General features: G+C 45.1%; 1 protein-coding gene across 1 annotated transcript in view; it reads left to right on the top strand.

Annotated features, from left to right (window-relative positions):
* Positions 1-382: 382 nt before the first annotated feature.
* The window catches only part of BFSP2 (beaded filament structural protein 2), a 65,036-nt gene continuing 44,311 nt past the window's right edge, over positions 383-21,107 (top strand). The window contains exon 1 of the mRNA XM_040966129.1: positions 383-862. Within this exon, the coding sequence (XP_040822063.1) occupies positions 425-862 (438 nt within the window). The 5' untranslated portion in view covers positions 383-424. The remainder of the gene's footprint in view (positions 863-21,107) is intronic.

Raw genomic sequence — 21,107 nt, 5'->3', positions numbered from 1 at the left:
ACTAATTTGTGAAAGGATGTGCTCAAATGCCCACTTTTCCCTGTCTTAGATAATACGTAAGGCCAGGGTACCCATCCCCACAGTGCCTGCTGATCCAGCCTCCACCATCACCAGCAGAAAAACCTAGGAGGTCAGGCACATGATCCTGCATCAAAGAATGCATGAGTCAATCCCTGCACATAGCTCTGGGCGGGGACTGTTTCTCTTTCAATTCAGTGAATGATGGAAACTCATGGAAGACAGAGCACAAAGCCATTCCAGGGATAGGGCAGCTTCCAGAGGGGCCCATGACCAGCCCACAGGAAAGTTGGGACTAGACACCAAGAGGCACTGGATGCTGTAAAGCTGCTGGACACCTCAGAGGCAGAAGGGTGACAAGCAAGCTGTGAGTGACAGTGGTCTTTCCACCAGCACCAGCTCCACCATGCCCTTCCAGAGGCGCAGGGCGTCCTTCAGGGGGACACGGCCTGCATCTTCCCTGGAGAGCCCCCCGGCCTCTAGGACCAATGCCGTGGGTGGTCTCATCCGGGCACCAGGAGTCTATGTGGGGACAGCACCCAATGCAGGCATAGGTGGCCTGGGTGCTCGTGTGACCCGGCGGGCCCTGGGCATTAGCAGTGTCTTCCTGCAGGGCCTGAGGAGCTCAGGTCTGGCTGCAGTGCCTGCTTCAGATCTGGAGAGAAGCCACACTGCTGTGGAGGACCTGGGAGGCTGTCTGGTGGAATATATGGCCAAGGTGCATGCCCTCGAGCAAGTCAGCCAAGAGCTAGAAACACAGCTGCGGACACACCTGGAGAGCAGGGCCAAGCGTTCCGGAGGTTGGGGTGCACTCCAGGCTTCCTGGGCCAGCAGCTGCCAGCAGGTGAGTGCCAGGCTGTGCCCAGGACTTGACCAAGGACCTGCAAGGGAAGCTCGGGCAAGGGGAGGGTCATGAACAGGAAGAGGCCACAAACCCTACATTGCCATGCTAAGGAATGCTGGTGCAAACAATGCCTACGATGGCTACAATATACCAGGGTTTACTGGGAGACAGGCCCAGTTGGTCCCTGTACAGGTATGCAGTGTCTCACACGATGTTCTAAGCAAGGCAGTGCACTGGATTGCTTCCTGACTTCATTATTTCATATGAGAAAATGTCAATAGTTTGGAAAGATAATGGGGATTGAAGCTGGAATTTTGAAACAAAATTTTCCTAGCAGCGTAGTTGTACCATTACCCTGAGTTATCTCTGAAACCTTTACTGGTAAGAAAGGGATTCTATGAATGGATGCGTATAAGTGGAGGGGCATTCCTGTGCCCAGTACCCAGTAGAAATAAGCGTCACTCAGGTAATCCAGAAGTTCTGTTGCCCTCAGGAAGAAAGAAAGAGAAAAGATGTCACTAATATTAATATGGTATCATATTTATAACTCAGTATGGGTGCAACACCATCAGATGTTTACATTCAAATAGGGCTTTCTATAGTGGTGGAAATGTCTTGTCAGCACTGTCCAGTCTGGCAGCCACTAGCCACAGATGGCTATCGATTCCTTGACCTGTGGTTAATGAGGCTGAGGAACTGAGTTGCTTATTTTATTTAATCTCCATTAGTGTAAATAGTCCCTTGTGGCTTGTGGTTCTGACTGTGCAGGGGGGTTTATCCTCCCTCCTTGTCCACCTGCGTCCTGGTTTCTTGCTCTCCGGCGTGCTCGTCCAAGCCCTGAACTCATCCAGCACATTTGGCCTCCAGCCTGGGCTAGAGAGCCTGGGCTTGTGAGAGCCAGAGCAAGTCTGTTGAGTGTGGACCATGGCTTGAGTCCAATTTTTAAAGTGAGAAATCTGATGCTTGTCTTCTGGCACTTTCATGTGGGACCCAAGTACAGACAATGGCCCAGTTGATGCTGATACCTTGGTACATCTCTGATAGTCTAGTGGTTGACATGTGGATTGAATACTGGGAATCAGAACTGTGGTGGGGCATCCTGGAGAAACAGCTTCCTCTCTGAGCTGACAGGTCTTCAGACCCAGACACTCTGCCTAACAGCCCAGATAGAAGCAAGTGGATGGATGGCGGCACCAGTTGTGTATCCCATGTCTGTGCTGTCAAACCCTGATGGCACCCAAGGAGAGGCATCCTGGCCTGGAGAGAGAGGCTGGAGGGCAGATGGGGAGCCCCTGTGGGCATTGGCTCAGTATCACCCAGCCACACACAGATGAGGCTTAAGTCCCTCTCTTGTGTGCTGAACTCTAGAGGATGAAGAGTCTAGGTGGGCGGTGATGATTTATCTCAGAAAAAAATCCAAACCCAGTATTTGAAGATCAGGAGGAGAGGAGAAGCCATCCGTGTTCCCCATCTCAGCTGATGTCTCTGGCTGGCTTCTCTTCTCTTCTCTTCCGGCTCCCCAAATGCAGACTGTCAAATTGAGCACCGTGAAACACCATAAGGGCTGACTGCCAAGACATTCTCCCCCACCCTGGCCACTCCTGGTCAGTGTCCCAAATGGAGCCATTTCCTCTCCAAATGACCACAGCGGTGTCCTAGGTATAAAGATCTCTAACCTGAACTTTTGCTAGACAGACCCATAAATGGAATTGTTCTTTTTTGCATTACATAGTTCAGCTTGCTGGTCATTTTGAAGCCCTATTCCATCAGAAAGAGAAAACAAAACCCAATATTGTGTTGCATGTTTGAGAAGATACTGTGGTTTTCACAGTTAGGCCCTAACAAGCTGGAGGATGGACCACCCCTTCCGACCCCCACGGCCCTGTGTGATGAAGGGCTATGCTCCAACGTGCTCCCATCTCTCTCCCTCCCACTGACAGGTTCTAGGCCGTACCACTCCTCTGCCCTCCAGGATTCCCAGGCCTCTGCTAACTGTCCTTGCCTTGTTCTAAGCCACAACAACTGTGGGGAGAGGCAGGGTGCTGCCACGGGGACATGAGGCCAAGCCAGCATTCGGAAGAGGGAGCACCCAGCGGCTGCACACACAGCATGAGTCATGGAACAAGACCATCGCATGCCTATAAAAATTTGTACTTACCCATTAGAGTGTCCATGATTTCCCTTATGTTTGAGGAAGTTTAAGGTTAAATTGTAAATAAAAATTATGACGAGAGGCCAAGAGAGATTGTGAGAGAAAAGAAAATGCTTTGCAATTTAGTCACTTCCAAAAAAGATTTGTTTGACTTGAAATTCAGAGTTAGAGAGAAGGGAGAGGCAGTTGCAACTTCCATTCACTGGATGACTTCCCAGATGGCCACAATGGCCATAGCTGGAAGCCGGGGGCTTGCTCTCAGTCTCCTATTTGGGTGAGGGGGCCTAAGGCCTTGGACCATCCCCACGACCTAACCAGGCCATCAGCCAAAAGCTGGATCAGAAGTGGAGCAGTTGGGATTCAAACTGGTGACTTACATCAGTACAGCAGCCAGAGGAGTAGCCCATACGCCACCATGCTTCCCCTCTTGAGTGACTTTAATGTACTTCTCTTCCTATTATCAAAGCAAAGGGGGCCTTTAGTTTCATCTTTCACTGGGACCAGCAAACTATGTAACTGCTGCTAGATAAGGTTCACATTTACTAAGTGCCTTGGTGATTCTAGACCTCTCTGGCCACTGCTCAGCTGAGTTAGAACAGCCCAGGCCCTTCTACTAAATTGTGAAAGTAGACAGACACACTCCCAGGCTCTGGCTACAGAGTCCACGGAGAACCCAGCACCTGCTCCCATCTTGGGCAGAAGATCCACATCCCCCAGCCTTGTCTTGGTACATCCTAAGAAGGTTGCTCACCCATTTCTCAGGACCTCTCATGTCTGGAGAGGAGGGCAGCTGAGAGAGTGAGCAGTGACTGACGCCTGTCACTTTGGCCTCTGCCTGCTCATGTCTCTCTCCCTGGCACTCTCCAATCTGGTCAAATCACCTAAACTGCTGAGGAAAGCAGAGAGAGAGAGAGTACATGTAAGAAAAAAACAGAAGTGTTGTGTGAAGATGGGTCTCGAAGCTGGAAGGCCCTGAAGGGCTAACTCAGGCCCCACCACTTGCTCACTACTCGGCCTTGAGTTCAGTCCTTCATTATCTCTCTACACTTTGGTTTCTTACCTGAATAATGAGGATGTTTGGGTCTCTACTTGACAGGATAACATATCTCTAACACACTGGAATCTTCCCCTAGTGAACAGGAGTTGGAAAAGCCATGTGCCATCTCTGTTCATGTGTAACAAAGATGAGAGGCGTTGGTCTACACCATTCTACAGCAGATGCCGAAAGTGCAAGAATTGCAAAAGAAACAAGAAAAATTTGTTTTTTTTTTACCCCAAAATCCCATTACTATCCATGTAAAAATAAAACAAGCAATAAGGTTATTTAGTACCAGGATATAAGTAAATATAAAAACTATTGCTTTGTGGTTGCACAACGGGGGGGAGGAATCCACCATGGGGGGAGGGTTGGGAGAGGGATGGGGGAATACCAGTGCCTATATTGAACTGTGTCACATAATACAATAGATATAAAAAAAAAAAAGAAAGAAATTCTACTCCCTGTAATGGTTTGATCCCTTTGACTGTGTTCTGGGAGAGGAGCTTTATTCTCCTGTTTTATGTTGGTCTGTCTTTAAAAGGACAAGATGAAAGGCTTTCCTTAACTGACTGTGTCTTGTGATTCCATGTTAGTATAGGAAGGGCAGACATAGGATGTGGTTTTTGTAATGCCTGTATTCCTTACTGGAGTGTGAACTCCTCTGCTTCAAGCAGCAGATGATGGCTCAAGTCCTTGAATCCCTGCCACCCCACAGAATAGCTTGCCTTCAGGCCCAGCCCTAGCTTTTAGCCACTTAGGGAGTTAACCAATGCAAAGAGGAGCTCTCTTTCACTCTCTGCCTCTCAAATAAAAAGAAAATAAGTCAATAAAAAGTAAAAACAGGTTAAAAAAAAAACTATTGCTATTCACATATGAAAGGGTATATACACAAAAAATGATGAAATAGAAGAGGACATCTCAGCTGGCACAGTGGCATTTTACACTAATCCTCTGCCTAAAAGTAGCTGCATCCCATACGGGCACCAGTTCATTTTCCAACTTCTCCACTTCCAATCCAGCTCTTTGCTTTTGACCTAGGAGAGCAGTGGAGGCTTGCCCAAGTCCTTGTGACTCTAGACCCATGGGGAAGACATGGAAGAAGCTCCTGGCTCCTAGCTTCAGATCAGTTCAGCTCTGGCTCTTGCAGCTATTTGGGGAATGAGCCAGTAGGTGGGAGACCTTCTCTCTCTGAATCCTTGCCTCTCTCTGTAAAATTGGCCTTTTAAACAAAAAGAAACATCTGCAGTGAGAAAAAGTGTAGAAAAACCAGGCGCTCAAAAATAAAGACTCAGTAACATTAAGATGCTGTTTCAAGGCAGCCATTTAATGTAGTGATTGAGATGTTGGTCGGGATGCCTGCATCCCAAGTTTAATGCCTAGGGTCAAGTATTGGCTCCAGCTTCTGAGTCTAGCTCCCTGCTACTCCGCACCCTGGGATGTAGCAGGAAAGATCTAAGCAGCTGGGTCCCTGCCACCACTGTGGGAACCCCGGTTTGAGTTCTCAGACGCTAGCTCTGGCCTTGTTCAATCCTGGCATGGCAGTCTTCAGGGGAGTGAACCAGAGGATGGGAGCTCATGTCTGTGTCTCTGTGTTTCTCTGCCTGTCACATTAAAAATAAAAAATATCCTAAGGTAATCTGTAAATTTAATAGAATGCTAATTTGCAATACTGTAGTATTTCTAGAGCCAGATGAGCTGGTTATATTATTGTACATTTCATGTATCAGGACAGAGAGACAAGAACAGCTGTAAAAGATAAACTAAGGAGAGGAAGTTGGAATGTTGTGGGTGGGGTGGGGTAGCATTGCTGAACATTAAAGCGTAAGTTTCTATCATTAAACAGCTTAGTATTGGCACAACAAATACAAGGTGACCAGTGCAACTGGGTGGAGAATCCTAGAGCCGCTCTGTTGCAGATGGAGATTCAGTGTTGGTAAAGGCAGCATTTGAAACCAACAGAGAAAAAGATGGAAAAATGCGATGCACAGACCTAGGTGATCACTAATAGAATTGGCCATAACCCTTGCTGTACCCTATGATAAAATTATAAATGCACCTTAAATTTAAAGATAAGGAAGGAAACAAAAAAGTAGAAAACGTGGGTGAATTATTTGTGTCCTTGAGTGAAAGAAATTTCCTTATAATTCAAAAATCCAAAAGCAACAAGGGAGACTATCAACAAATTTGAATATCAAAAATTTAAAATAACATATACAAAAAGTAAAAAAAAATAAAGAAATAAAGTAAAATAACAAACACAAAAGTAAAAAGATAAAAAGGTAAAAAAAAAAAAAAAGCTGGAAAAATATCTGCAACTTCAAATACATATTCTTGCCCCATAAGCAGTATTTAAAATTCGATGTAAAAAATCCACAATCTCTCTTTGATTTTTTTTATGTTTGCTAGAAATAGAAATAGTTCACATGAAACATATGAAAATAGCTCTTACTAGTACAAAACATGCTTTGTTAGGGAGGAAATTCTCCAAACCTTCCCGATATGCCTTTTTTTTTTTTTTTTTTTGGCTATTGATTGGAGAAACATCTGTCTTGTTGGGAAAGCTCTGGGGGAATCGCAGACAGGAATAGAAAATGTCACAACTCCTGTAGGGAATTTGGCAATCTCTAGAAAAACTATGCAGGCATTTATGCACGTAAAATTTGACCTAGCAGTCCTGCCTCTGTGATCATCCCCAGAGAGGGTGGGCCCTGGCAGAGCTGTGGCATCAAGACTCCTGGGGTACACTGCTGAGTAAAAAGATACCATCTCATCATCCTGCACGAATCTAAGGAAGGAAGACGAATAGAAACATACACACACATATATTTTTTTAAGTTTTTAAATTATTATTTTTCCATAATCCAGTTCTGTAGGCATAGGGATCTCCTCCTTTTCCCTGTCCTTTCTCTGTCTTCTCCCCCACCTCGCAACATTATTCCCCCATAACAGTAGTAGAGTCCCTTCGTAACAGTTACGAATTCAGCATCCTGCTGCTATTTCACGGTGTGATGACATGCTAGTTACAGGCAAAGGAAGGAAATCTAGTATCCTGTCGTCAAGGTGTATTTAATTTGTTGTATGGAGAGTCCTGCTTTTCCTTGGGAGTCGGGCTGCATACTGCGAAGTATATTCACGATGTATTAGTCTCCAATATACGGTTCCTCTCGAGAATATTTGTTTATACTCATTCACTTATGCATCTATTTGCTTTGTGTTTTGCATGGAGGTTGCCTTATTTCAGAGAGAGTACACAGCCATATATCTGCTGAAAAGCAAAATAAATCATCTATCTATCTAAATGATCACTTATAGAAGGAGGGAAAGGAAAAAGGTATTGCTCCTTTACCTGATTATGTTTGATAGAGACAATATTGAAACCATGAAATTATTTTTGCGGAACTGAAAAGCAAAGCTAGGGGTGTGTGTTGTGGTACAACAAATTAAGCCGCTGCCTGGGATGCTGCATCCCAGGTGGTTTCTTGCACGCTCTGGTTCCCTGCCAATGGCCTGAAAGTGAGTGGAAAGATGGTCCAAGTACTTGGGTCCCTGACACCCACAGGGACTCGGATGAGACTCCTGTCTCAAGGTTGCTGGCTTTGGCTTGGTCCAGCCTTAGGCACTGTGGCTATCCAGGGAGTAAATTAGCAGGCTGAACATCTCTTACTGTCTTTTCCTTTCTTTTTTTTTTTTTTTTTAAGATATATATTTTTTTTATTGGAAAGTCAGATTTACAGAGAAAAGGAAAGACAGAGAGAAAGACATTCCATCTGCTGGTTCACTCCCCAAGTGGCTGCAATGGCCAGAGCTGAGCTGATTTGAAGCCAGGAGCCAGGAGCCTCTTCCAGGTCTCCCATGATCAACTGGGACACAAACAGCACCCATATGAGATCCCAGCGCGTGCAAGGCAAGGATTTAGCCACTAGGCTACCACACCAGGCCTGTCTTTTCCTTTCTTACAGTAACTCTGACTTTCAAATAAATTGTTTTGAAAGAAAGAAAGAGGGCCCGACGCAGTGGCGCAGTGGTTAAGGTCCTCCCTCGCCTTGCACGACCAGGATCCCATATGGGCATCGGTTCTATCCCGGCAGCCCCACTTCCCTTCCAGCTCCCTGCCTGTGGCCCAGCAAAGCAGTCAAGGACAGCCCAAGGCTTTGGGACCCTGCACTCACATAGGAGACCCTGGCTTTGGATCAGCATAGCATCATAGAAGAGGCTCCTGACTTCGGATCAACATAGCATCGGCCGTTGCGCTCACTTGGGGAGTGAATCATCGGATGGAGGATCTTCCTCTCTGTCTCTCCTCTCTGTATATCCGCCTTTCCAATAAAAAAATAATAAAAATAAATCTTTAAAAGAAAGAAAGAAAGAAAAAGCTAGCCCTTAGCAGTGTGGCGGCTGCTGGAGGTCCCTGAGCCAGGTCGGACCCAATACTTGGGACTCTGACCATGGCCACTGCTAAATCTTAAATCAAAAAAAAAAAAAAAAAAAACTTAAAAAATATTTTGTTTATTTGAAAGTTAGAGAGGGGGATTTTTCATCTGCTGCTTCACTCTCCAAACATCCACAATGGCCAGGGCTGGGTGATGGCAGAGCCGGGAAAAGGGCTCTAGTGGTTGGAGCATGTGCTGCTGTTTTCCTAATCACAGTAGCAGGGAGCTATAGCAGAAACTGAGAACCCTGGATTTATTATTTTTAATTTATTTTTTTGAAATTATTGATTATATTGTATTATGAGACACAGTTCCATAGGTACTGGGATTCCCCCCACCCTCCCCCCATGGTGGACTCCTCCACCCCGTTGTGAGACCACAGTTCAAGTTCAGCTGAGACACCCTCATTGTAAGCATATACCAAGCATAGAGTCCAGCATCTTATTATCCAGATAAGTTCATCTACTTCTTGGAGAGACCTTCTCTGGTCTGAAGGCAGGGCCAAGAGAGCAAAATCCCCATCAATTAAAAGCCCCAGCAGCAACAATATATATCGTTATGGAATTAATCGACAGTGTTGAGTAAACACTATGCTAAAATTACATGCAAGTTCTTAACAACCTCCTGCGACTATTTCAACGACATTTTAACAATTGAGGTGCAAAACAGTTTTAGGGGGGGTATGCAGAGAAATCTTTCATACCTTGGTGAGGAGTACTTGTTCTTTGTGAGAACCCTGGATTTAAACCCATGCTCAGCCAGATGCTGGCGCTGCAGGCAACAGTTCAGCCCATGGGACCCCAATGCCAAACCCACAAGCTAAATCTTCAACAACAACAACAAAACCTTACAAAATGAAGGGACCTGAATCCAACTTCTTTCAAGTTGATGACGTAATGACACAGAGAAGTTTTTTTCAAGTGACTTTTAAACCACTGTAAATGGAGCGCGTACCTGCAGGGGGGATGCAGAAGAGCACTGCCAAGGTCAGTTGTAAATGGTCAGTAGTCGTACTGAGGATGGTAGCATCGGCATTGTTCTTCACACCGCTGAGTGTGCACCCACGTGTGCACGCTGCAATAAAGAAGATAATCGTACGGTGTCACTGAAACTGAGATTTGTAGTATTTGAATAAAAGGAATTAACAGCTGAAAGGGTGAGGAAGTTCAATGGAAATTCCTTAGTCCTAAATTTACATTGGAATGATCACCATAAACTCATGATGTATGTGATCGTAAAATCAAATACATAGACATTTCCAGGGCAAGCAATCTAGAAGCAACGACCGGTCTATTGCAATAGGCATTCTAGGCTCTAGATTTTACAGCCATCTTTCCCTATTTGCTGATGGACATTTTGGTCCATGATAGCTACTGAGAATAGTGCTGAAACAAATTTGAGTGCGCAGAAGCCTTTTTGGCACAATTTCTTAACTTCCTTTACATATATTCCTCGTAGTCAGATTGCTGAGTCATACGGTGATATCTCCAGTTCTTGAGAAATCATGACACTGCTTCCCATAATGGCTGTATTAATTTGTATTCTCACCAACAGCATAAATGAGTTTCCCCATCTCCGCATTTTCTCCAGCATTTATTATGTTTTGCTATTTTTGATAACAATCATCTTTCACGAAATAAACAGGTGCCTGAATCCAGGTCCAGGAACTGGAAATGGGCAAGTTGAGTCTGTGTCACTCCTGAAAGAATGAAGGTTATTAAGGACTGCTGGAACCATGTCCAGAGACAGGAGCCAATGTGAATCTACTGCTCAAAGATGGTTCACAGAAAATATGGCTTGATATAATTAGTTAGACATGTGAATTGTTTAAAATAAGTAAAAGGAATCAAATAGACAAATATGGCTAAAAGGCAACATAAATATACAGAGTTTAACTTATACAAACTTTCATTCTGTGAATAAGGGTTGTTGCCATCTTTGATAGATACTTATCTCATTATTTGTTATTCCATGGGCCTGGAGTTCTCATAAAAATCTTCCTAAATAAATGAGCATGCAGTTTAATAAAAAAAAAAAAAGATGGCTCAGCATCAGGGAGAGTATTAACTGTAGCAAGAATTCCAACATTTCAAGGATGTCTAAATCCATGGGTTCAACCTAATTAAAAAAACAAAACAAAACAAAACAAAACAAAGCAGCCAGCTGGTGTGGGAATCTCCTGGAGCAGTAACTTATTATTTTCAAAATTAGCAAATAATATGGGCGAATCAAACATTTCTCAAACTTTCCTACAGATTCAATAGGACACGAACATTAGGTGAGAAAAAAATAATCGGTGAAAGCATCTGTTTGTAGAAGCATCCTAGCTATCAACAGAAGGATAATTTAATGACCGATTAGGTTTATATGTCTAACAATATTAAGTTAGCAAAATAGAGTTGAAATAGCACAACTTGCCAATCATTATAAAATCACGGTTCTACTTGCTATTTGATGTTATTTGATAATAACAATCGTCAAAGAGCTACTAACTTCTCAAACATGAACAGCAGTATCACCCTCTTGGTGGAGTACGCATCACCACCGAGGCAGTCGGTTGCCAAAGCAAACTCTAATCAACAAAGCCTCAAACTGCGAATTTACAATGATGAAAAATGTCAGATGAGCATCTTAACTGGCACTACAAGAAGAAGACCAACAAACTCCAGACTCTACAAAATTATAAGAAAAAAATGAACAAATAGAAATTATAAGGGAAACTAGAAATATTGAGAGAGAAGTATATAAATTACCAAAAGGCTAAACGGACTTGTTAACCCATTGAACTGAACTGTTGGTCCCCGTCCAAATGATTAAAAATACATTAGGCAATTAAGGAGAGATGAGTATTAGCTGGGTATTTGACAACATGGAAAAATGATTACTTTTTAGATAAGATCATGATTACAAAGTTATTGTTTCAAAAGCAAATCTATAACTTAGGAATACTTGCTGAAATTACTTATATCTGGGATTTGTCCAAGTAATCTGAGAGAGAGTGGAAATATATGGAAATGTAAAATGAGAAAAGGAAGACACACATTATACACGCTGTGTTTACATGTGTGTATTCCAGGAGTTGTCCATCAGTACCTACCTGTTTCCCAAGTGCAAACCAAACGCAGGGATCACAAAGCTCTCCAGTAGACAGCCCTTCAGGCAGAACATAATGGTCACGCAAGGCCATCGGCATCCCCTCACCTGCCCTGTTCTGACAGCCCGGTACACAGTGATAGAACATGGCCCATACCAGGTATTCAGCCAGTATTTGGGCAGAGAGGGCTTACTAAAAGAGCCAACCAGGCTCAGGGTTTCAAATTGGGCCTCAGAGATTAGGAATGAGAATTCTCTAAAAGCCTAGGCCAGAAGTGAAGGCTGAGCACCACCACGGAGGACGTCAATCATAGCGGTGCCCTCCACAGCTGGCAAAGGAACAAGCAGGCTGCCTGTGCACTGATGTGGGACTGGCACTGAGACACACTGTTGAGCAGGCGAGCCCTTCTCTGTGTTCTGATACAGAGTGGAAGCCAGATGGTCTGGAAGTGCCCAGAGGGGCTGGTGCACTGGCGCATCTGGTGAAAGGGTTGGGTTGTTGACGGTGGTGAGCTGCAGCAGGCCTGCTCCAGGATCTGTTCTCCTTCACCACAACATGGGGTAATCAGTGAAACTTCTGCCAGCAGCTGGTTAGTAACTGGGGGCAGGGATGGTGGATCCTGCCAGCCCCAAGGCAGGGAAACCCTCAGGACCTAAGAGCAAAGAGAGGAATCACAGTTCCTGCTGTGACAGAAGAAGATTCTGCCAGCATCCTGCTGAGAAACAAAAATCTAACAGAACCAACATTTGCGGAGAAGAGCAATGGGACAGGTGTGCTGCTGGACTACACACTCCAGACACAGGATAAACAATCATGCGGTGGGTCCACGTACCGAAGACAAATGCAGTTGCTGTGTACTGGGTCTTGCGGAAAGAATGGCTGAGCCCAGCAGAATGTTCTACGAGGTCCCCAGCATTCCCCTAGAAGGTTCATGCTGATCCAACGGAAGTTGAGGACTCGGATCTAAGCAAATAAAACCTCGTGCATTGTCGTCTGGCTGGGGAAAGGCACATAAAGACTTGTTTATCCCGCTATAAATGAATTGGCAGAGCTGACATCACAGATGTATTATTCAGAAGAGGCGGAAGTTATTTCAACTGTTAACAACAGGATGTCATGAATGGCTGAGGCAACCACCACCACAAAACATTGGGATGTTTATTTATTCATCTCAAGGGCCAGTGAGTAGCCAGCCATCTGAGTAAGCCTTAGGGTAAATCATATGAAGAAAGAATTGAAGCTTGAAAGCCTTCCCTTTTGGTGGCTGCTGTGCCAGATTGTGTACAAGATGGAGGGCTTGCTTGAATTGCTTAGGTCCTTGGCCGCACTTCTAGGCAATGTCCGAGGCGCCAGCAGAGCTGTCTTCCGAGGCCTCTCTTCTCGGCTTGTCATCACTCCACCTTGTCTTTCCCACGGCCATCTCTGCTGCTCTGTGTCCACGTGGCCTCTTCGTACAAGGACACTCGTTATATTGGATCAAGCAACCCTCACTGCCTCATTATAACTTCAGCACTGCTGAAAAAAACCCATCTCCAACTAATCTCAAATTCTGAGTTACTGGGTGTTAGAGCTTCAGTATATGGGCTTAGTCTGTCATGCCATTTTAGAGGTGAAAAAAACTGAGGTGAACTTAGGTGATATTTCTCATTGGGTCCCCATGTTTAGTCAGGACAAGTCCAGTGTTCTTTCTACCCCCCAAAATTACTAGAAGTTTTCTGTTCCCATGTGTCAAACTGCAGCCAATCCTGCCCTAGGTCACTGAGAGAAAAGGCCATGACCTGGCTTAACTGAGTAGACCTCCAGGCAGACTTGCCTCCAAGGAGGTCCAGATTGCAAAGGGTGGTGAATCCTTATACCAGTGTAGCTCCCACTGGGTCTCATTGCTGCACCCTGGGTACATGAGGTCGGATACCACAGCTGTGCCACTAGGCAAGGGTGCAGCCTCACTGGGAAGGGAGAGGCCAGCACTTACAGCGACACATTGCCGAGGGTGGCCAGGCTACACTCCTGTATCTCGCAGGGCTGCTAACCTGCACCTCCACTTGGCTTTCATGGGCCATCTGTGGGGCTAAGCATTCACTGTAGGGAATAAGAGGCCTTGGCCAGTAATGAGAGTCCCTGATGCACCAGCTCCCAGCGGTCCTTGGGCTGGGGTGAAGCATGTTCCTGCTAGGGATGGGCCACTGGGACACACAGGCAAGCAAAAGTTTATTAGCTGCTTTGACCATGAAGAAACCATGCAGACACTGGGGTGTCTCGGTGAGTAACGAAGCACTTGATGGAGGTTTGGGTTTGTGCTGGGGGTCTTGGGGGAAAGCATAGGACACAGAGGGCTTGTTTTCACTTTGATACTACCAGGAACTCTGGCAATCTGACAATGGGTGGTCTTAGTAGTGTGTGAGGATTAGTTGATTTTCCACTACCGTAATAAAAGACCCGAGACAGTGTAACACTGCAGAACCAAAGTTTATTTAGCTCACTGCTTTGGAGGTGCATCCTGTGGGTTTGGCATTTGGTGAAGGCAGTGAATGGCAGTGGTGGGGAAGAATCCTACGGCCAGCGGTGAATTCTCCCTGAGAGATTTAGGGTGGGGGGACTTCGGGCACAGAGCTAACGTGTTCAGGGCCTCTTGCCTCAGGTGACCCTGATTTGCTCTCTCTGAGAGCTCTCAGCAGAATTCACTGCTGGCACTGTCCCATCTCTCGGTGATGGCTGCTGATCCTTGATTATCGCTGCTTTCCTTCACTTCATTCTGCCTCACTTTTTCCTGTCTGGTCACGTCTGGCTGAGATCCAGCCACACCTCAACTTGACCATGTTGCAAAGGCCTCATTTCCTAACACGCGTACGCACAGGGCCTAGGATCTCACCGTATCTTTTTGTTGTGTGTGGTTTCAGCCATGATGGTAGTTTTGATTTTTGGCATGTACTCTTTTAGTCTCTTGTTACATGGCTTTCCTTTCTGAACTTCAAGCCTAACGTCGCTGGCAGGATGTGGGATCTGCCGGTCGCACTTAGCTATAATTCGGGCCTGCCTCACTACCTCACTACACTGTGAGGCCGAGGGGCAAAGGCAGGTAGGAGGGAAAGAACCCGAGACAGCATTTAGCAGTGGCAGATGGTACAGAGTCCAACAAAACTGAGTTCAAACTATGGCTTTGCCATTGACCTGTGACCACGACAAATCTCTTAGCTTCTTTTGACCTTGAGGCTCTGATTTGCAAAGTCGAGATGTCATACACTCCAAAATGTCATTTGATGCATGTCAATTGCTTCACACATAGCACTGATCATCATCTGGCCTTGGCAAGCACTCGGTAAGCTGTAACGGCAGTTTATGTTGTGGTTGGTAATAGTTAAAATAACCCCCACGGGATGCATAGCTCTTCTGCCATCATCTTCCAGGCCACTGGGAAGGAATTAGTATCCACACAATGGCACTTCCGGAGGAGTTCCTGGCATGTGGGGACCATTGCTCTCTGCGGCAGCATTACCAGAGTGGCCTCCAGGCAAGCAGAGGTATCAGGGCCCCTTCGGGATGGGGAACCAGGGTTGCTAACGCTGAGTTTTCTGGGGTCGTGGTGCCACCTGCTGGATATTCCATGAATTGTTTTGCACAGCTTCAGTCACAAACCGTAGGCACCACCTTGAATGTGGGAGGACAAACAATTCATGTAACTCCGGAGTTATTTGCTTAGTCCTGGAATCTTCTCTATAGTTTCCAATTTCCATAAGTTTTTAAGTCAATCAGCATTTCACTCGTCCTTGCAACCTAACAAGTATGCTTATAGTTTCTTCTGATTCTGTTTGTAATAGATAAAAGAAAAAACAAAACAAAACTTTTTCCTTTTATTCTTCGGTTCCATATTGTCTAGTCTTGGAGTTCAGTTTGGAGTCAGCATCCTGAGTTTCAGTCTGAATTCACCAAAGACTTGTCTTAGGTCTCTCTGACATTCACGGTTCGCATTTGAAAAGGGTGAAGTTAATTGCATCCTGCTATCATGGCCCCAATCTGGTTGAAGCTTAAAGAAAAAATAACATGAATGGGGAAAGGCTTTGAAAGGGTAAAGGTAAAGGGTAAAGGGTAAAGGGTAAAGGGTAAAGGTGTATGCACGTGAGATTCAGTGGTGGTGGCCGGAGCTGTCCCTGCTCCTTGTTCTTCAAGTGCCCCAGTAATGTAAGATTTGTCTTGGGAGCCACTGTGTGCTGACAAGGGAGTCAGGTACCTCATCTCTCTGCTCATGAGGCATTGAATGTCGGTCAACTCTGCAGGAGGTGCTATGGGATTCAAATATTAAGGAACCAGGATTCTCATATTCCAGCACTGACAGCTCATTGGCCCCGTCCTGCTGAATGGCTGCTGGAGCCTGCACACCACAGGTGTGTGGTGGGTGCTGTGTTAGGAGCCCTTTACAAAATCTGAGCAATACATGCTAAGAAAAAGTGATGCATGGGGAGGGGGTTGATTTTTGTCTTGCACTGAAATACATTTATCTTTTGAAATTTTTATAAACTTTTTAAAATACAATCCTCTAGCAAAAAGGAAGGAGCGAGGAGGTGTGGTTACAAACGTAGCTTTGATTTGGTGGGGAGTCTCTCCCAGATAACTTTTGAGTAATGCAGTATCATTTTGATTCATTCATTTCACAAATGTCTTTTCCTGTATTATTTTGGGAAAGACTCCACATGTTTGAAGAGCAGAAACTGCTCTGTTTCAGGTCTGAAACACAGTTAAACACAGTGACAAGACATGCAACTGTGCATGGATTCTTTCGGCCTTCCAGAGAAATGAGCCACTGAAAAGCAATGGCGATCTGACCTTGACTTGCAGCCCAAAGTGGGCTTGGCTCTGAGGCAAGGCTGCAGTCTGGCTGCCCACTGAGCTGATGGCCAGGGTAGCTCCCTTGTAATTCCTACCTGAAGGGATCATCTCACACAGGCGTCAGTAGAACTGTATTTTATGTCTTCCTTTTTGGCCCTAGAAAATGAAACATCTGCTAATACAAAAGAAAGAATAGGAGAAATGATCTGTAACTGATACGAGAAACAGAGCGTTGTGATTTAGAGTGTCCGAGAAAGCCTCTAAGGGGAGAGGAGTTGGATGTGAGTGAGCCCTGAGCTACGTCTGTGGCTGAGAAAGGGGGTTGTTGAAGCTGAAGTAGTCTCAGGGGAGCAAAGCTGAGCCCATCGGGAGCAGGTGCAGGTCCAGGAGGACACGACACGGGCCACCTTTCCTTATCAGGCTCTCAGTGAACACTTTTGATCATGTTTAGATTGGAATACAAGAACAGGACACTTGAACATGGACGGCTGATGGTTACAGATATTCTGAATGGTACATTGCTAATTTATGAGTTGGGGGCAGAAATTGATGGCAGTGGAAATTTTTGGAAATGAGCCACGAGATTTCCATCATTGTAATGGGAGAACAGGAGTATTCTCTTGGTCTGTATCCTAGTCTATGTGATTATATGCTGTTGACACTGACCGTGATGACTTTTTTATACACACTGAGGTCATGGGAGCTGAAGTCAAGGTGCATGTGAGTGAATTCTGGCTGGGCCTCTTAATAAAGTAGGCAAATTCACTGTACTCTCTGGGCCTCAGTTTGCTGGCTTGGTTAATGGAAATAACTGATGCAGACCTAGTTCATGTAACAAGTGAGGTGCAATGTTAAATGCGATCACGGCTGTGCAGAGCTTCCCATGTCACAGTGGCCAGGGCAGCCTGAACCAGGCTTTGAAAGATGTACAAGAGTTTGTCCAGCAAAGGTAAGGATGGAGTCGGAATTGCTCAGGTACTGCTGTCCAGAAGTAGCAGCTCTAGTCAAGTTCTGGAAGATGGCATGTGCTGATTAGGTAATTCAGGGCCTGCTCTGTCTCTGCCTCTCTCTTTAACTCTGTCTTACAAATAAGGACATGCATCTTCAAAATAATTTTAAGACAAGAAAATGGTGTGGAATTTCAATAGATAACTGACACTAGAGCCAGCCTATGATCCCGCCAGTACCACATGGAGTGTTTGTTCAGAGTGGCAAATTTCATATCAGGGGAGGTAGAGCAAAGAGGGCGGGTTGAAGGTGCGTTCAGGGAATAGAGTAGACATTGAATGATCATGGAGTAGTGGTGAGGAAAGCACAGGGAGAGAATAAAGGCTTCTGAGTACTCTCCCTGATTCCAAGCCTTGCCCTTCCCCTGCAACCTCGCTGCATTCAGTGTAAACATTTTGTGTGCACGGGTCCTGCTTTTATATTCTTGGTCTGTACTCCTCCACTGACAAGCTTGGGTCAGTTACTTAGAGTGACACTAAGATACAGTTTGCTCAGCTGATTACCTACTAAGGGCAGCCACCCATGAATGACAGCTTCACCACCGTCACCGTTGTCTTTAGACAAGACCGTTACTCGTTGAGTGCTCAGAGGAGTTTGTGCAATCTGACATTGTTCCTGTTCCACTCTGTCTGAATGCACAGGCTGCTGAAATGAGGACTTCCTCCTAGTAGCTTGATGAATATCTAGTTTTCTTTGAAAAAATCTCAGTCATGTGCGCCATGATGACAAGGATACTATTCCCCTGTGCTGTGTCATTGTTCAGATAAATTAAAAACGTGGTCACCGGTGAAGGATTTTACTGTTACTATGCTTTAAAGAAGGCAAAGATAGACAGTATTAACAGAAACTTTATTTTTTGGGCCTCAGAAGATAATTAATGAAAGTTCTGAGTTAAAGATGTTGGCACGCTAGAGGCTGGGGCTGCAGGCTTGGGGAGGTTAGGCGAGAGAGAGTTCCAGGGAAAAAAAACACAGAGCAGTGGCAAGCTGAGGAGGGATGCGCTGCATCATCGTCTTCTAGCAGGAAGGATGACATTCCCAGCAGCCCACTTACACTGCTTTTCCCGAGGAGGCCGAGCCTCACATGGGGGGGAAGTCCAGCAGACACTCCTTTGCTTCATTTGGCCTGCCTACTGCACTGAGCACAGAAGATGGGCTTTCCTCGCTCGGCTTCCAGGACCTCCTTTCTCCTCTTATTGCTCCGACTTCCCTAGTCCACTCTGTTCCATTTTTCTCCCCCCTTTTCCTCTTAGCTGGTCTTCAACTAATAAGGTTTCTTGGAACTAACTCTCGGGGCTTTGCTTTTTATCCCAAGTGTTCTGGTCACTCACTCTGCTCTAGTCCCACTGTAGTGTTATGATCGCCACACTCACAGCCCCAGCTTGGATGCTCTCTCACAACCCACTTGCCTACCCGCTCCCAGCCTGGTGTTTTCACTTGGTGGGATCTTATAACTTGAGGCATGTCAAACCTTGACATGTCTCAAATGGAAATCTACATTTTTTTCCCCACACATCTTTCATTACTCCCACCTCCTGGAACCCTCACAAGGCTCTGGGTGTGTTGCTGTCTGGGGCTCAATATCATGTCAACCTTCTTCCTGCCTCACGGTCTTAGCATCACTAACTTCTCCATCTGGGCCAGGCTGCCCCTCTTCTTTGCAGGGATGGAGACCCCAAATTTAAAGTAGAGAATACTCTCATTCTGCACCTTCAATCCTTAGCTCCCTTGAAAATAGTTGTGGATAGCTTGTAAAAACCTATGTGGGAGGCCAAGATGGGGATCCTGGCTTCTGGCTATATCAGTGGCCCAGCTCTGAACACTGTGGCCATTTGGGGAGTGAACTAGTGCATAATAAATCTCTATGTCTCTGTCACTCTCCATTTCAAATAAATAAAAGTAAGTCTTTAGGCTATATAAATTCTTTTGGCTCTCTGAGCACCAGCATGGCAGTTGGCAAGAACAAACATCTTAGAAATGATGGTAAAAAGGGCACCAGGAGATAAGAGGTTGATCCATTGTCTAAGCAGGGATTGGTGTGATGCTAAAGCACCTGCTATATTTAACATAAAAATAATTGGAAAACCAGTATTGATGAGCACAAAGAAACTGAAGTAGCATCTGATGGTCTCAGGGGTGGCATTGCTGGCCTGCAGAGTGACGATACTGCATTTAGAACATTCAAACTGATTATTGAGGTCACTCAGGGTAAAAATTGCAGACGGGGATATTCCTGAACAACAACGAAAAGAAAAGTGCAGACTTCCACACACAGCAGGAGTCTTACTTTAGAAAAGACATGTTCCATAATAATAAAAAAAAAAGTGGATGATCATAAGTGAAGCTTACGATATTATGTTGACATCAATGCTACCAATGATTATTTGCATCATCTATTCTGTGTTGGTTTTACTAAACATATCAACAATCAGATGTGGAAAACTTCCTGTTGTGGCAATCATGACATGTGAGGTACAAACAAATGACTTGAAAGAAGCAGTCAAAACAGTGACAGCAGAAAGTACTAGAAGACATAGAAAAAGCTTGCCAGTCTATTTCTCTCTATGATGTCTTGCTTAGGAAAGTAAAACACTGAGAATAGGTAAGGACACGTTTAAACAGACAGAGAAATATTAGCCAGTGTGAAGAAGAGAGGGCATATTCCAGGAAATAGAAGAGGACAGAACAATAGCAGAGGGGTACCTGGAGACTGACACATGAAAGCAGCAGACACAGCAGTGTGGTGTTGTAGTGACTGATACTCCAGTGGAATTCAGCCTACTGCGATCTGAACTCCACCAGCAGAAGAACCAAAACCCTTTGCCAAGCGTAGAGTTCACCGAGGAAGACATCGAGAACATGGGGGATACAGAATTCAAAACACTTGTTACAAAACTTATCAACAACGAGAAGCATGTAAAGCAGGCATTCAAAGAATTCAAAAATATGTCACACTGGAAATGAATCAAATGAAAGCTGATATATCAAAAATGAAGACTATAGTGGATCAAATTAAAAGTACAGTGGAGGGCCCAGTGCAGTGGTCTAGCGGCTTAAGTCCTCACTTTGAATGTATTGGGATCCCATATGGTGCTGGTTCTAATACTGGCAGCTCCATTTCCCATCCAGCTCCCTGCTTGTGGCCTGGAAAAGCAGTTGAGGATGGCCCAAAGCCTTGGGATCCTGCACCCACGTGGGAGACCTGGAAAAAGTTTCTGGATCCTGGCTTTGGATTGAAACAGCACCGGCCATTGCGGTCACTTGGGGAAACAAACAAAAGCTGGAAGCAGAGCTGGATCTGGCCGCCCCCCCCCAAAAAAAAAAGCATTCAAGAATTGGAAGACACTATTAAAAGGCCAAATATAAACATTACAGCAGTCTCAGAAGGTGCAGAAAGAGAAACTGGATTTACAAATGTATTCAATGAAATAATAAGGGAAAATTTCCCTAATCTAGATAAAGGATTGGGAAACAACATCCAGGAGGGGCACAGAACTCCCAATAGTGTTGACCAAAAGTGATCTTCACCACAACGCATGATCATCAAGCTCTCTTCAATGGAACATAAGAAAAATATCCTTAAATGTGCACATGAAAAACATCAATTGACATATAAAGGAATGACAATTAAACTCACAGGAGACCTCTCACAGGAAACCTTACAGGCCAGAAGAGAACGGAGCAACATATTCCAGATTCTAA

This window comes from Ochotona curzoniae, unplaced genomic scaffold (assembly GCF_017591425.1).
Source record: "Ochotona curzoniae isolate NIBS_2020 unplaced genomic scaffold, NIBS_Ocur_1.0 contig_1328, whole genome shotgun sequence".
Taxonomy (NCBI): domain Eukaryota; kingdom Metazoa; phylum Chordata; class Mammalia; order Lagomorpha; family Ochotonidae; genus Ochotona; species Ochotona curzoniae.
Note: the sequence above shows the minus strand (reverse complement) of the source record. Positions and strands in the feature narration are given on the sequence as shown.